Raw genomic sequence first — 18,012 nt, 5'->3', positions numbered from 1 at the left:
TACTGTTCTAGGTTCATACTGATAAAGTGCAGAGGTTGGTTCTAACTTACTGCCAGTTTGCTTCCTCCTGCACAGCGTGACCATGAGTCACATGCAAAGTACTGAAAAATCCCAAAAAATTTCCCCTTCCAAAAATGCCCAAGACAAGATAGCTACATGTGTGCAGTGCCAAAAATTCAGCTTCTGTGCATACGCAGAAAAAAAAAAAACCTTGGGAAAAAAAGATGATGACATCCACGGACCAGCACCAACAGAACCAGTTCCACTATGTCTCCGTGACATCCCCAGCGGTTTGCTACCAGTTCTATAGAACCAGTGTGAACTGGGAGGAACTCACCTCTGGTAAAGTGTGCTGAGGAATAGGCATAACTCCCTGTGCCACCACATTTTGCATGAGCTCCATGTAAATCACATTACAGCAATCCATTGGTGATGAGTCCAGATTGGAAATGATTGAGAAGCAGTACAAATGGTCGACAATATGAAGCTTCACCAAAGGCCCTCCAGGCTAGAGCTGCCACCTACTCTTTGAACGGAAGTCATGACTCATGAACCACAACCAAGACAATATCAAATAAAAGAAATTAGCACTTCGGCCAGAAAAGTAATTTGAGAAAGCATCTCAGACATGACTCTCCCTAGTTCTCATTAACTGAAAAGGAACAGACGGAAAAGACATTTGCAGGTTCTATTATTATAACCTTAAAAAGTCGCAGAAATTTGGTTTCTTTGTTCTTTGGTTTCCAAGTGTGGCCTGCCTTGGAAAACTGGTGTCAATCTTTTCACCTGGAGGAATGGTAGAATCTATGGATGGATAAAAGTCACATAGATGTGTTTCAATCCAAAGCCCCCACCATTCCCTCATTCTAGGCACCAGTTAGAGCCTCAGTCAGATCATGCAGCAGACATCAAGAGCAACTCCAAGGTTGCTCTTGATGCCTTCCATACACTGCGCCAGAGAGAGAAACCCAGGCAGATGAGAGGAGGGAACCTCCTGCTCCTTTGACCGAAAGGGGGGTGCTATTGCTACTGCTACCTGCTGCCTCTTCCTTCCCATGTTGAAGGGTTCGCCTCTCCTCTCGCTCATTCGCTTTGTAGTCGGCACCTTTCCTTCATTGTGGTGACTCCTTGGTTTTAGCTGAAGCCGAGTTGATCTGGCCAGGGCGAAGCGCCCCCTTTTGCCTTTCCGCGCCAAGATGCTCTGGGAGGCAACCTAGTGCCGGGTGTATGGGAGGTGGTTTGTTCCCTCTTCAAGCGCCCAGAGAAAGGAAAATGCTTCGTTCACTCTGGGCTGCCAAAGCCTCCTTAAGCACCACCAAAAGGCTCCTCTGGCAGCCCAGATGGCCAGGATTAAAGGAGGAATGGCAGGTAACTGGCTGGGCCTTTGTGTCGCTCTCAAATTTCCTGGGAAATTTTTCTGTGCTCAGGTTCTTAAATAGAAAATGGTTCTTAAGTAGAGGCAAAAATATCTTGAACACCCAGTTCTTATCTAGAAAAGTTCTTAAGTAGAGGCGTTCTTAAGTAGAGGTACCACTGTATCTTAAAAATATTAACACTAGTTTGGGTTTAATCTATTGAATGCAGGTATGCATTAAAATAAATTTGTGAATGGTCATCCACAAGGGCTGTGTTTCTTCCATAATATTACCTGGGACATTTTAACTGTGATTTTTAATCATAGTCATGTTTTTATGTAACATCCTAGGTCAGAAGCAAGCAGAGCACAATATGACTCCACCTTCTGTTAGAATGTGGCCATCTTAGCAGGAGAAAGGAACTTTCATACACACCCCGCCAGTCATTTTGTCATTGCCATTTCTGTGCCTAGCTTCTCTGGCAAAAGCATTGTCACTTTTCTGGATTCAGTTAAATTTTATTTGAGGGGGGGAAGGGGGAAAGGGCTATTGCTAGACAGCTTGTATCCATATAATGGATCGCTGCAAATGCTGCGGAGGGCAGATGGGAGCTGGCAGCCCCTGTCACTCGTGGCGGCATCAGGGGGTGGAGGCTGCGTGGCGAGGACTGGCAGTGTGCCAGTCCTCGCCACACATTTTAGTTAGCTCTTCTTTCCAATTTCCAGGGGTTTTTTGCTTCCACTCATGCAAAAAACTTCAGAAATTCTGCACGCACATCTTCACGTGAGATTTGGTTTCTGCGCATGAATCATGCGCTGGGCACAGGCGCACACCGGGCACAAGCTCTGGTACTCCCTCCTGGAGCATTTCAGTAGGGCTGGGATTGGTAGCCTGCCCCTGACTGCAGGGTATGATTAAAAAAAGAAAAAAGGCAATGTTTTATGTGTAACACAAGCAGAGCTTTGGACGCATCATCTAAAACAGTGTTTCCCAACCTTGGCAACTTGAAGATATCTGGACTTCAACTCCCAGAATTCCCCAGCCAGCTGGCTGGGGAATTCTGGGAGTTGAAGTTCAAATATCTTCAAGTTGCCAAGGTTGGGAAACACTGATCTAAAAGAAACCCTTGAGGGAATTGCCAGTCTAATTGTCTCTTCAGCCTATTCCATACACTGTAGCAGGGCTCACATTTCCTTCTTGGTTCATGATTACTATAATTAAAAGTAAGCATACATCTTCACTTCTGCTTTAAAAAAATGACAAGACAGCTGTCACAATAATGCAATGGGAACTCCATCTATTTTTATGTGCCCTGCAAACTGTTATTTTTTTTATTTTAAAAAATGGAACTTTGGCATTGTGGCATTGTTTTATAATCTTGATTGTTTGGCCACACCCTGTGGAGATCCTTGATGAGAGTCATCTTCAGGTATTAGGATCTGAAATGGAAAAAGTGCTTCAGGACCAACATATACACCTTTACCTGTCTCTACGCCCTTGACATTCCATGAATTGAAACATGCATTGTGTGGGAATGTTTCATGTAAGATCAAGAACAAGAGTGGCTCCTACTAAGGTGGTGTTGACAGGTACAGCACATGTACCTGTACCAAGTCAGTAGCACTTCTCCCACTTTGGATGCTGATACTCATTGGTTGGCTGAATGATCCCCAAGAACACAACATTCTAAGATGGGGGTCCCCAAACTTGGCAACTTTAAGACTTTTGGACTTCAATTCCCAGAATTCTCCAGCCAGCTATGAAGAATTCTGAGAGTTGAAATCCACAAGTCTTAAAGTTGCCAAGTTTGAAGACCTCTGTTCCAAGACATAATTCAGTATTAAGCAAGCCAAAATGCTTGGCTTTGAGCCACAACCTAGAATAAAATCCAGAAAAATTACATTTTATCAATGCAATGTGTTAAGTCCTCAACCTGGCAATCAGAAAAGAACAGAAGGAAAATATTCATATCATTTCAGTGATTCACTTTACAGTTTTGAATAGCTTTATCTTTAGGAGAAATTGGGTTCACTTGTCTTTCTTCTTTTTCTTCCTTCAACATCTTGAAGTCTATAAACTTAAATAGAAGACAAAAAAGAATGACAGGTAGAGGATCTTTTTTTTGTATCAAGCTTTTAATTTTGTTGTACATATACATATTAATGCGTGGACAGCATGGGACTTTGGTGTCATACATCCTAATACAAATAAAACTAGTAAAATTAATCATAGTTATTACACTCAACCAATTTATATATTTCTAATAATAATACACTTTTATATTGAGTTATAGTCTATCATTATTTAATTATTCCTTGTTTTAATATATTGGTCTAAAGCCACTCACCATAATCATGCATAATAATACTGCTATTCAATTTCTAAGCTTCCCTCTTGTTATTGCTTTTATTTTGTTATGTAAAAAGATATACACTAATATTCCCCCTTTCTCTTATTTCTATCTGTATTCTAACTTTTAATCATGTCACCCTTTTATTAAATTTTCAATATATTTCTGCTATCCTACTTAATCATGCCACCTTTCTAAAAAAGAAGGGAAAGAAAGAGACGAGAAAAAGCAAATCAGAACAACAAAAAGAGAAACCCGTTCCTTTCTAGCCATCGTTTCTTGTCCCCTTCAGTACTTTGGTTGTTATGCTTTTTTTGACTTGACTTCATCTCTTGGGTATTTATATTTGTCTGCATCTACCGGTACTTCTTGGCTATTCAGTCTAAGTGTTTCTCCCATCTCTACCCTATTCCACTGCCTAGCTTCCAAAATATCTGCCCAAACCCCTATCTCCTTTTCAAAAGTGTCTTCCTGTATCTCCAATTCTCCTTTCAACTTTCTTAAAATATTTTTCCCCTGGTTTAATTTATCAATCACTGTAATTTTCATTAATATCACATTATTATTACAGATCTTTGGTTCAATCTTTTCCTCCATTTCTTCTATTAGCTCCTCTGTTTTCTGAGCGTCTTGATCTTTGGTCATTATCCCTCATATGGTATTTCTCATTTTTCCCATAATCTCTTTAAATCCTTTCTCCATAATGTCTTTTTTGCTTTGGAAAATCAGTGCTCTTTCCTTCAAAGTTCCACCCATTTCTTCATTATGAAGCATCTTATTTTGTTTTTAAAAATCCAACTTTTGTCCAGTAGTCCAAGAACCATTTATTTAGACCTAAAGTTGCCCTTCAAGAAGTACACTAATCATACTTCAAAAGTATCCTATAGGTAACCAATCAGTTTCATTTTAAATAGATCCAGAAATTATCAAAAGCCTCTTTACATCCCCCTTACAGATTCAATCTTCTAATAACATTTACTGATAATTTTTCTTAAATAATTTCCTTGTTCTCATATTTGAATCTCCAGTAGTCATGGGGTAGTTAGATATAACCCAGTAAATATTTTCACAATCCTTCATGTATTCCCAGATTTATGTATTTTCCTTTCATCAGCAGGTGACACACTCAACTTAAATTTCAGTATTGACACTAGTCAGTCTAATTTTAGTCTTTCAATCATAATTTTAATTTTAGTTCAATTATAGAAGCAGGATACGTTTTTTAAGTAAATAATTCCAGCATTTTCAAATGATTTTCAATCACCACTTCTTTCCAGTTTAAGAGTCCAATAATATGTATTTTAAAAGATTTATTGTGTTTCTCTCTTTGAGTCTTTGCCTTCTAGTTGGTATTTTTCTCAGAATGCTTAATCGCTGCTTTAACAAATAATGTGTGTCCAATTACACTTGTGTGTCCAATCACACTTGGCCAATAAAGAATTATTTTCTATTCTATTCTATTCTATTCTATTCTAATGTTGAGCAAATAGTTGCAAATTATTCCTTGGGGTTAGGTTTTAAATGAAAACGAATCATCTCCTCCCATTTCCAGTCACTGTTCACTTACTTCACTCCAGCACCAGTCTTAGTTGTTCCTTGGTTGTCTCGGCTTTCTGGCAGCCATCTTTAGGCTGCCTCTTCTGCTCATCATGGCTGAGAGGGAAAAAGAATCCTGGGTCAGACAGAAGAGCTACAACTCTCTGCAACCTCACAGGGCACCATCATTGCTTCACAGCTCCTACATGGTGGTTTTGGCTCTTTTCAGAGCCCACTAGCGGGGGGAAACTCAGCATGGGAGGGTGGAGAACCATTCCTCTTGTCGAATCTCACCACAACATCAACCACCAGAAGGTGCAGAGTCTTTTGTGACATCTACTTCAATCCTGATTTTTAAAATTTGTTTCTTCTATTTCCAACTCCATATATGAAGTAATTTCCTAGGAATTGCCTGCAAGATCAAAGGGAGAATATAGTCTAAGTAGAGAATGTGATCAGGATCTGCGTGGGTCATACACTGGTCTTTCTTTATAGCTGATTTCTTCTGCCAAGACATTAGAAGATTTCCCAAAGTGTTATGAAAGGAAACAAGCCTGACCTATTTTTATTATGAGTATGTGTGTGGGCTTTTTTAACCTTTATAGAAAGAATTCCTATGATAGCAAGAGTCAAATGCCAGATTTAACAAGAAACGCATGCAAACATTTCCTTTATATTCCCTACTTTTATGTCTTTATTTGTGTTTCTTCTAGAAATTGACCAGGGAAGCTGTGGAGATCCCGGGATGCTAGCGTATGGCAAGAGAGAAGGGTCAACATTTCGCCACGGAGACTCGTTGACATTTGAATGCCAGCCTGCATTTGAATTGAAGGGGCAGAAAACAATCACTTGTCAAAAAAGTAGCCAGTGGTCTTCTCAGAAACCAGTCTGTGTTTGTAAGTCAGAGGGAAAGAATGCCCTTTCCCATTTAACAAAGAGTATCCCAGAAGTTATTGAGTGAACAACTTGACATCTTGGGTGCAATGGAAATGGGAATTACCATATTTTTCAAAGTATAAGATGCACCTTTTTTACCCCCCAAAAAAAGAGGGTGAAAACTGGGATGCCTCTTTTTTTTAAAGTGTCTTTATTTATTTTTAAAAGAATATGTATAATCTTCTTATACACCAAATGTAGGCCCACCCAGCCACCCCCACCCTTTGGCCTTTGCCTCCCAGCAATTCCTTGCAGCAAACAGAACAGAGCCTGTTAAGCCAAGCAACTCATTATCCGCTTCCCGATCCTCAGCTGATTTGAGGCTGCATGATTGAGGCTGCGGGCAAGCCTGCCATGTGCTAAACTGAAACTAAAGCTGCAAGGAGGAAAATTGCTGAGAGGCAGAGGCAGATTTTAATTTTCTTATGTTAATGAGGCTGCTGAAACTGGATGCAAGGAGGTAAGTCAAAATTATAAATGTCTAGAGAATATTCAAATTATTTGATTTATTTGTCAAAAATTACTTTATTATTGTTCTAGACAATTTAAACAAATGAAGCTTTTGAAAATAAATGCTTGATTTGAAGAGGCCAAATGCTATTGTATCTTCTTTTAAAAGCAGAAAATAACTATACTTCCAGAAAGCCACATCAATTTTAACAGCATCTGTACAAATATAGTTTGAAATGTAACAGTGTCCTGCTTTAGTATTAAGATAAGGCAGCTGAGTTAAACCTTGACTTATTTGTGTTTGGAGTAGATCTACAGTATTTAAATAATTGGGAAGATTTAGTGTGACTACATTTTAGAAAACTTTCTGGAATTAATATACTGCCATAATGTACATTTCTCCAATTCTTTGCTATTTCTATGGTTCAGGCACACATTCACAGAAATATAGAGCAAGCAGTGTATATCATCTGTACTGTTTCTGTTTTCTGGGAAGCAGAGGCAGAATTCTCTCCCCCCCCCCCTTGTTTTCTTCCCCCAAAACTAAGGTGCGTCTTATACTCCTGTATTTCTCATATTCTGAAAAATACGGCAAACTAAACCAAACCTAGAGATTCCATATTCAAGCTAGATTTGAACACCTATAGATGGTTTGGAAGGGTCTCATGCTGTCAAGGATTAACTGAAATTCGAGCATGGAGAAAGAAGCACTAGCTGCTTGATTGGGGAGGCTCTGGTTACAAACCACATTAACCCAGTTGTCATTGGCAAACAGAGAAGTCGCTGACACCTCAAAAGCTATTGATCTTCAGAAGAAGCTAGCATTCTATATTTCCCCGAGTCCATGGTGAGGGGTGGCATATAAGTCCAATAAATAAATAAACAAACAAATTCTTATGTCAGGAGCCGCAGTCACCATTGTGCAAATTGACAATGCTACGAATGAGACTTCATGTGAAAACAGATTATCTGAGTCTTGGCTATCTTGCAAGATTTCACCCATCTCTCTGTATATTTCCTAGAAGTTTATTTATACCACTCTGTAATTTTGTAGAGCAGTGATGGTGAACCTTTTCAGCACAAAATGCCCAAACCAGAATGACAGAAGTGGAGTGACTGAAACCCAAAGACCAGCTGATCTTCATGTGTGCCAAAGCACTGGAAACCCAAAGATCCGGTAGCTGGCGCACCCATGCCTGTTTGGGGGGCATTTTTGGCCATTTTTCAAGTTGTTTGGGGGGGGGGGGCATTTTCAGGCCATTTTTCTAGCGCTTTGGCACCCACAAAGACAAGCTAGCTGGCACAGCAGAAACCAGTAGAGCAATTTGGATTTAAATGATGGATAATACAGATGACAAAATTAGATTTTCTTTTTTTGGAGATAGCTTTTCTTTTGGCAATATACTGTAGACCTAGAATAAAGAGGTGGGGTTGTTGTTTTTTTCATTTTATAAGCAAATGTTATAATAATGAGAATTTATGGAAGATATATTGTTAGTTTCAAATTTGAGACTATACCATCAGTCTGCCAACTATGAGGTTAAAAAAACACTCTTGGAAAAGTAAAGAGGGTGGAAGAGGAAGTAGAAAAGGAAGTAAGAGAAAGAGAGAGGTAGAGAAGGAGCGAAAGAGCAAGCAGGTAGGAGGAGGAGATAGAGAGAAAGGGAGGAGAGTGAAAGAAAAGGGGAAAAGAAAAAGGGAGGCAGACTGAGGCTGGTTGACGTAAGGGTAGGATAAAGATGGATTTTTGAAGAATTGATAAAATGTGTAACTATATTATTTTTAATATTTTAAGGTATATACATATTATGTGATATAGTGGAGAAATATTTTTTAAAATTTGCAAAAAAAAAGAAAGAAAGAAAGAAACCAGAAGAGCAGTTGGTGACAGCATATGTGCCCACAGAGAGGGCTCTGCATGCCACCTCTGGCACATGTGCCATAGGTTCGCCATCATGGTTCTAGATGCCATGTTGCATTTTAAATCAAGATCTCTCTATGTTGCTTACCTGGGGTTTAGAAGGTCATGAAGGCAGATTATACTTTAAGAGACCTTTCCTACAAAGCCCCTACATTCTTAGTTCTGGGGTTTAAGAGGTAACTGCCTCAACTAACTTTATTTCTATAATGCTCTTCCTCCCATAGTAGACCAGGAAAGAAAATAACAACAATTGTAGACCCTGACTAAACCCACTTTGATCCTTCTCCAAATTCTAAACTACAAAGAACACTTGAGTTACAGTGACTAAAACCCTCTTAAAAACCCACTCATGGATGGATTTTAGATTAAAATGGCTGCTGGAAAAGCTCTTCTAAAACTACTGAAGAAGTCCTTCTTAGGCGAGAGAGCACTAGGGAAACAAAGTTAATCCAGTACCCATATCTGTCTGACAGATGTTCAAGATAGCCAGCAGGCAAGACCTCAAAGGATAATCTGAGAATCCAGTTAGAAGCTGGCTGCCTGTCTGCCTGCCTCCCTCTCTCATTAAACTGTTTATTTCTGCTTGTCATATTTTTCTATTTAGTGGTTAATTGTCTCCTTTCATCCCCCTTCTGATGCAAAAGGGCAATTATCTTTTTTTTTTAAAAAAAAGCAAAAATACAGGATGATAGGCAAGACAGATGAATATTCACATTTTATCTACTCTGTTTCTGGGGAGCTTCCTGATTCTCAGCAGAGACAGTCTTGCTTTTGTCTGAATGCTTCTGCCATCAAAGTCATCGGCAGCCATGGATTGAATGAAAGTCATGATTGTTCTCTCTGAGAAATGATGGTGCGATTGCTTGGGCTAAAGAGTTGCCTATTTGGGGAAAATAGTAACATCTGCTTTCTCTGGATCTAAGAATGCTCACCTAATCTTAATATTTTTAAGTATTGCACAACCTACAAAGAAGGTCTGAAACCATTTTAGTTTGCTGTGTATTATATCCCATGCAGGTTTTTCCTCTCTGTGATGTTATACCATACTTGTAGACTGATAGCTGGGTATGACTCCTATGCATACATCTCCAAGTGTACTAGCCCTACACATGTATTCAAGTTATTCCTATGAAAACTAGAATAGAATAACAGAGTTGGAAGGGACCTTGGAGGTCTACTAGTACAACCCGCTGCTTAGACAGGAAAACCTTCACCACTCAGTATTGGATTGCTACTGGTACGGTAAAGGATGGCATGCGTGCATGTGCACCCCAGCATGTTTTTGGTTCTGTGCATGCACAGAAGCAAAAAGATCACAAAAATTTCTTGCGCGTGCACCCCCCCTCATGAGATTTTGCTTTCTGCACATATACAGAAACAAAAACATGCTGGGATGTGCCTGCCAGCAAGATAACCAAAACTGTGCACGCAGAGCACTGGTAGCAGTGGTAATGGGAATCTGCTCCTGCCTGAACTGTATGGTCAGTTCAGGTTGAGAAAACAGGATCAAATAGCAAAGTCAAAAAATGGAATCAGAAGCTAATCTACTATGGGTAGACTTACAAATAGTGTTGGGCAGTTTATGGCCAAACCTGTTGTAGGAACCAACCAGACATTTTGTCTTAGCAGATGTAGCGAATCCTGAAATACTCCATACTGACAGGCTTTGAATGTACAAAGGTGAAGATGTGCTAGAACACAGATGTCAAACTCAAGGCCCCTGAGCCAGATCCCCCCCACAGTGTGCTTAGATCTGGCCCACAGGGCTGGCCTGGAAATATCAAACGACCAGCCCGTGGTGCTTCTGCCAGCCAAAATGGACCGTGTGAATCTCCCTTCGGCCTTTTTTTAGCTGGCACAATGCTACAGGAGGCCGTGTAGGCCACAAGTGGGCCACAGAGGTTTATATGAGCCCCCCCCCCCATGGCCCATCTTTGGCCAGCAGAGTGCTGCAGGAGGCCGTGAAGGTCGAAAATGGGCTGAGGGAGGCACATAAGGCCCCCATGGACCATTTTCAACCGGCAGAGTGTTGCAGGAAGCACCGGACCCTTCTCTCCGCCTCCTGCTTGCCTGCAGAGAAGAATTATAATGCTGATTCAGCCCTCAAATAAATCCAGTTTGATACCTCTAGATTCTTGTACTTAGAGCCTTGATTGCTCTGTCTCTCCCTCTCTTTCTGAAAACCTGTTTCTTTAGAGTAACTAGGAACGCCCAAATACTGTATCATGTTCTATCTAATAGTTCAGAACTTGCTTCTAGAAATGAGAGAGGAAAGCTCCATCAGAAGGTCTGATTTAAAAAAAGGTATCTGTCTTTGTATTCATACATAAATTGGTCATATTAATATTCTGCTTCTGTTTCCACAGCTTATAAGTGGAAACTGCCGAGTGTCACATCAACACCCAAGTAAATTGTGTAGGCTTACTTGCAGACTGGTAACTGTGATTGAATACAGATGAAGGTCAAACAGTAGATATGTGTTGGATTGGATTGGTATAAAAAATATAAAAAGGAACAGAAACTCTGTATGTTCAAACTGTAAGGACCTGGCACTGGTATGGATGTTGAAGCAGAAGCGCATACTTTATAGAGCACCCATGTTGTATGTTTAATGGCCCTATCTTATATTATTTTGAACCCCAAAATAAGCACTTGGCCTTACTTTGGGGGAGATCTTATTATTTTGGGGTGCATGGAGCAAAATGGGGTTCTTATTGCCAATTACCTTATTTCCAGCTCTGTCTCTTTAACCCTAACCAGAGGAAATGGCAGGGGCCGGCTGTGTATGCGTTTAAATAATTTTTGAGAGGGCTTATTTTGGGGGGAGGGCTTATTTTTGGGGAGAGGCCTTATTTTCAGGGGATGTGGTAATTCAGACTAGTTTTGCAGTTATATAATTTGGTCATGGGCTTAGAAACATTACCTGTGATTTTGTTCATTAAAATAGGGATAGGTAATCGTGTTTTTATCAAGTGAGGCATCTATTCTGTATTAGTCTGTTAGATTTGGCTTTGGAACTAAAAGCAAGAAATGAATGGGACTGAACCTACAATGAATGGGTAAGGTTTGGATTCTATCTCCCCATGTTGTCTCTTCATAGCATCTTCATATTTCTCTTACTTCCCAAGGAAAGGGGAAGTTGTTGAAACTGCATGGGTCTTGGAGAGGGGGATTTAAACATACAGTAGAATAGAATAGAATTCTTTATTGGCCAAGTTGGACACACAAGGAATTTGTCTTGGTGCATATGCTCTCAGTGTACATAAAAGAAAATATAGATTTGTCAAGAATCATGTGGTATAACACTTAATGATTGTCATAGGGGTCAAATAAGCAAGGAAGAAACAATATTAATAAAAATCAATCAATATTAATAAACATATGAGCAAAGTGGGGATGTTGTCTGATCTATCATAGATTGTGATTATCTTATGGTTTTTTTTTACCTCTTTCAAGGTAAATCAAAAAGAAAGGTTGAGATGAAGATACCCAGGTAGCCATCTATCTGGAATATGTTGGGGAGCATGTTTTTCTTTATTTACGTGGCTCATCCTGGCCTCTGTGGAACATCGTCTATCTCAGGGTGGATGGATGAACTTTTACCATTCATTCTGATAATTTTCAGCTCCAGCTTCCAAATTCTGTTTGATATTGTAAAATAGACTTCTCAATAAGCTTGGTGTGTGGCATTTGGATCCTTGTTCGGGGGCGGTGGGCGGTGGGGGTGTGTGGACGTGACATTCCTGGCGCTGCTGCTGCTTCTCAAAGGGAAACTGTCGCTGCCACCAGTATCCTCTTTTCCTGGCCAGAGGGATGGAATCTTCCGTGACATGGCAGCCCCACCCTTTGGGAGGGCTGGGCTGGAGCAGAGGTGTGTCTGCGAAGGGGCTGGCTCGGCAAAAGCGCTCCCACTGAAGGGGCTGTGAGAGGGTTTTCTCTGAGCGCTTTGGGAATGCCTGCCCTGCCTCTCCTGCAACCCCTTCACTGACAGCCCTGGATGAAAGCGCTCCTAGCGAAGGGGCTGCGAGAGGGGCGGGGTGGGCGTTCCGGAAGCACTCGGCAAAAGCACTCCCAGCGAAGCGGCTGTGAGAGCGCTTTCTCCAAACGCTTCGGGAATGCCTGCCCTACCTCTCCTGCAGCCCCTTCGCTGACAGCCCTGGATGAAAGCACTCCCAGTGAAGGGGCTGCGAGAGGGCCTATTGAAGCTGCCCACCAGGATCCTCACTAGCGGCTGGAGGAGGGGGAGGAGAAGCCACAGCCGCCACCGCCATTGCAGCCACCGCTGCGGGTGGAGCTGTGCCCCAAGCTGGGAGGCGGCGGAGGAGAAAGCTGGAGAGAGGGGTGGATCGGGCGGGTGGGGGGCAGTGGCGGGAGGCCAGGGGTGCGAGGAGGGATGTCCGTGCCCAAACATGGCCTCCTTCCCCGCCGAGCCTCCCGGCCGCAGAGGAGGCGCAGAAACTTTTGCAAACTTCGGAGCCTGGTGCGGCAGTGGTGGCGGCTGCAGCTTCTCTGAGCAGGCGGCGGCTCCTAAGCGGGCTCCAGGTTCAGGCGCGGCTCTCCCACCCCCCCGGCATAATCCCACCGGGGACCGTAATCAAATGGGAAATCCCGGCAGTGACAGTCACAAGGCAGGGGAATCCCTGCGGCAGTCAGAGAGCGCACGCGCAGTACGAGAGTGCACGCACAGTAAGAGAGCCCTCTCACCCGGGCTTGGGTTCGTAAAACAAAAATGGTTCTTAAAACAAGGTAAATAAATCCTAAACCCTGGGTTCGTATCACAAAAAGTTTGTATCGCAGCTTGGCCTTTAAGCTCTAGTGGGTCCTGGAAGTTTTATTTTCTTCAACATACATACTCTTGACAAGTAACATACCCAACAAGTAACAATTGCCAAAAAATTAACATTACCTTTGTGTGGATGAGAAGCACATTGCTGCAATAGGTTATCTGTACTGAAGTATGTGAGCAATTGAAACAATCAAGAGGCTGGGCTGTGGTGGTGAAAAAAGTCTGATTGAGTTAAGTGTGATTGTTTTCAAGTATAAGGTTACATTTATCTGACTCATTCAGACTTTGTTATTATTTTGTGAGCAATTTGTTTGAAAATGGACATCTCGTTCATGTGCATCTAAAGAAGGAAATAACATTTTTTTCAATTTGAAATAGGAAAATTATGTTTTGGTTATGGATGTCTGGATTTTTCTGTTCTCCACATAATGTGCCTTTAAAATGTATTGTATGTTACGTTCTTTATAATTTAAAATTCAGTTTTCTCCATGAGAACGTGGTGGTGGTTGTATTTTTAGTTCATTAAAATTCATGAGATACAGCCCAAGTTGCTCTATCATATTTCTTCACAACAATTGAGTAAATACATTCAACGTGTGGTTTATCCCATCATTTGATGACAGGAAATGATGACACTTTCTTTTGGCCTTAGCTTGTGTCTCGAATCGTGTTTAAGGAAAATGAAGCTTTGTGTGTTTCCCCAGCTTGTCATAATTTCAAAGAGTTGCAAAGCCACCAGTTGTAAATCAAGACCACCTGTACCGGTATCTTCCCTCATAGTGTGTCTTCTCAAGGCACACCAGTTTATTTAACGTTTATTCATTTATTTGCCTGTTTGACTCCTTTGAACTAACACAAAATGGCTGCCACAGCAGCATACTATGAGTTAAAGGTCAGGAGAATTTAATATAAAACAAAGACATGCACTGAATACAGAATTACCCACTTGAACTATACTTGTTCACTTCTATATTTCCTTACATTTTAGGTTCAATAACTGGGAAGATGCAGGGAGATGGTACAGACTAAGAAAAGAGTCGGGATGGGCCAGCTTCCTTCCCCAAATTTGCAGTTGACAAGTCATTTCATAGAAGGCTCCCAACTTTGAAATATACAGTTGGTTATTAGACTTGAAGGGAGATAGGAAATACCCAATGTGCAATCTTGATTGCATGGATCCCTAGTCTAAGCTATGTCTGCACACTAAATCACAAAACAATCAACCATTTTTCTCTTATAGCTGGTTGTGCAAATGTAACTCTATCATTAGTTATGGGCCAATGCATCATGACAACCAGAGATATCCTTGGCAGGAATGTCAGATAAGTTAAATAGCAGCTGCATTTATAATGTTAAAGCTCAGACATTTAGAATGTGTGATATGTGTTGTTGTTTTTTAAAGATGGGTTTTGATTGTGCAGTTGTAGCCAACATCTTAATTTTTTGATACATGGGAAACCCCCAAAGATGGCTCTGATGCCCAACCCAGTATATAGACACAAAGGGAAGAAATGTTGGTTCAGTGAATTTTGGGTATGCATGTTGCTCCAGTGCAAGGTAGATTTTCTGCTGCACCCCTGGACTGTGTTGCATTCATTCAAAAATAAGTGGAACTAGTTCCCCTGAAACAGAAAGTAACTGATCTTTGAACCAACTCAGATTAGGTATTCTGTCTTTTCCCAATAAATTGAGCATCTTTTTCCCCCCTGATCCCTTCTTTCTCCTTGATCCCTGCTCTCCAGCTCAACTTCTGTTTCCCTTCAGTTTAAATGTATGCATCCAACCTTAATCTGTAGGGAAATTACCAGCAGTGTTTCCTTTTAGTTCATTGTTTTGCTTTGGGCATTCTTTATATAGAACTTGTTCATGGAGAAAGAAAGTGGCAAGTTATTTCTCTCTCCCTGCAAAACGTACCAGTTTGCAAAGACTGAATTTCTGGATATTTAATTGCCAATTGCTCTACTTGAAATGTGGTTTATCAAAGTTTTCTCATAGCATCTGTTTATCCACAACATAAGCGAAATGTAGATTTGGAGATCCAGTTTTGTACTGATCATTACTCATATTCTTATAATTCAGAGGGGTCTGAAGGATGGGGAGTTTAAAAAGTCAAGATGATAGCTATGTTCATGCAATCAGAACTCTTTTATATGAGTGGTGCAAGTAAAAAAAGAATAAGGGCGGAGTTTCAATCTATTATGGCTGTCATTTTAACCCCCTCCTCTAAGCACCCTTGTTTTAATGTTATTCATCTTGTTTTTAAGTGGTGTATCACTTAATTTCCAAGCTACTGGCAGTACGTTTGGAAATGTTATAGGTAAATATGAGAACATTTGATGATTGGGAATGGTTTGGAGTTTTGGAGGGATTCTACTTAAGAAATAAAAGAGTTGAATGAACGTTGAATGTGCACTGGGCCCAGAAAAATAAAATGAAATTCAATGCAGAGAAAAGTAAAATCCTACACCTAGGTAAGAGAAACCAAAGTCATACATACAACCTGGGTGAAACCAAAGGCCAATACAATCCTGAGTTGCATTAAAAGAAGAATACAATCTAGGACTAGCGAGGTACTAATATAAAGCCTTAGTTAGACTACACCTAGAGCACTGCATCCAGTTTTGGTCACCACATTACAAAAAAGACATTGAAACTCTAGAGAAAGTGCAGATGAGAGCAACCAAGATGATAAGGGACTGGAAACTAAAACATACGAAGAATGGTTGCAGGAACTAGACATGGCTAGTCTAGCAAAGAGAAGGACCAGGGGAGGCATGATAACGGTTCCAATCAGGTGGGCTGCTGCCTGGACAGTGAGGAACGCAGTGGGGTAGCAAAAATGGAGCTCCACCCCAGAGCACCCAATTTGCACTGAAAGATATTGAAAGAAAATGAAGGGCGTCCTGCATAGGCCACACCCACAGTGTGGTAGTAAAAATTTTGGTAGTCCTTCACTGGTTCCATTACTCCAGGGGCTGTCACGGAGAGGAGGGTGTCATGCTGCTTTCCAAAGCACCAGTGGGCCAGACAAGGTACAATGGATAGAAGCTGACCAAGGAGATTCAACCTGGAAATGAGGAACTTTCTGACGATGAGAGTGATCAACCAGTGGAACAGAAGTTTCCTGCGGAGGTTGTGAGAACGCCAACACTTGAGGCTTTCAAAGGGAGATTGGGCGGCCATTTGTCGGAAATGGTGTAGGGATTCCTGCCTGAGTAGGGGGTTGGACTAGATGACCTACAAAGTCCCATCCAATTCTAATAATAATTTTTTAAAGAAACCCAATTATTTTAGTGAAGTTAAATAGTTTGCCATACATGAAATTCCTTATTATCATCACTACTAGTTCTTTAGAATGATTCTCAGTCATCCAAGTCATGGTTGTCACAAAGGTGCTTTTTTAAAAGGCAACTGGACTTTCTTTCTTTGTTTTTCCTTGAAGATGTTTTGCTTCTTATCCAAAAAGTTTCTCCAGTTCCAAGAAGCTTCTTAGAAGAACTGAAGACGCTTTTTGGGTGAAAAGCAAAACATCTTCAAGGAAAAACAAACAAAAGTCCAGGTGCCTTTTCTAAAGAAAAACATTTTGGCTTTCCTTGGGGCAATTATTCATTATGTAATATACATTTGTACTATATATGCAATGAGAGATATCTTTCCATGTTCTGTGGATCTTTGGATTTGTGAATTCTTCAAGAGGGTTGGTTAGGACTGTTTGTTTATTTTTTTTAACTGTACCATGAGAAATGAAGGATGAACCTCATTACAAAAATCTGTGGAGATTCTCAGCCCTCTAGGTCATGGTTATCCCAAAATTGCTTTTTCAAGAGACAACTGGATGCCTGGTTTTTCTCTGAAGACGTGTCATTTCTCATCCCAGAAGTTTGTTCAACTCTGCCTGGATGGTGGGGAATCCATTCCCCACCATCCTGTCAGAGTTGAAAAAGCTCCTTGGATGAGAAGTGACATGTCTTCAAACAAAAAACAGAAAGCCCATTTGTTTCCTGAAAAAGCACCTTTGGGACTGGCAGGGGTTCCAACTTACTGCCACTACTGGTGCTGATGCACATGCAGTTCCATGAGACCAGCGGATGTGCAGATGGGTCTGAGGGATGCGTGCACGTATCAGAGCAAGATTTGGCTTCTATGCATGTGCAGGTGTTGTAGAATTGACGAGACATAAGCCAGCTCTTCAACAAAGGAAAGGTTTATTTGCGCAGGTTCAAAGCACAAAGCAACAAAGTAAATGGCCTGAACCCCGAATGAGTATCAGCCACTTCCTTATATACTATTTGGTTATACATTATCTCAGAAAAACATGTTTGTCCATATATGGTTATACAGTTATGGGAAATTAACAAATGCCGCTATACATCATGTGCTAGACAGGCCAGACATCCTGTGTTTGTCGCAATAATCTTGCTTAAGCATATTTTTGGATATATACAGTGATCCCTCTATTATCGCGAGGGTTCCGTTCCAGGACCCCTTGCGATAATCGAATTTTCGCGAAGTAGCGGTGCGGAAGTAAAAACACCATCTGCGCATGCGCAGATGGTGTTTTTATTTCCACAGCAGCAGCGAGGAGCCGAAGATTGGGTTTCCCCGCCGCCTCGCTGCTGCTGCTTGTCCGCGCGCGTGCCGCCCGCCGCCCGCCCCCCGCGCTGTTGCTGGGGCCGCT

At 41.3% G+C, this 18,012-nt stretch overlaps 1 protein-coding gene across 1 annotated transcript in view; it reads left to right on the top strand.

Moving 5' to 3' along the window:
• Positions 1-18,012, top strand: part of CSMD2 (CUB and Sushi multiple domains 2) — a 930,229-nt gene that overhangs the window by 546,584 nt on the left and 365,633 nt on the right. Inside the window, exon 13 of the mRNA XM_070764517.1 lies at positions 5,955-6,137. Coding sequence (XP_070620618.1) covers positions 5,955-6,137 — 183 coding nt within the window. The remainder of the gene's footprint in view (positions 1-5,954; positions 6,138-18,012) is intronic.

Source organism: Erythrolamprus reginae, chromosome 11, assembly GCF_031021105.1.
Source record: "Erythrolamprus reginae isolate rEryReg1 chromosome 11, rEryReg1.hap1, whole genome shotgun sequence".
NCBI classification, from domain to species: Eukaryota; Metazoa; Chordata; class Lepidosauria; order Squamata; family Dipsadidae; genus Erythrolamprus; species Erythrolamprus reginae.
The sequence above is the reverse complement of the archived record's forward strand: the minus strand, read 5'-3'. Positions and strand labels throughout refer to the sequence as shown.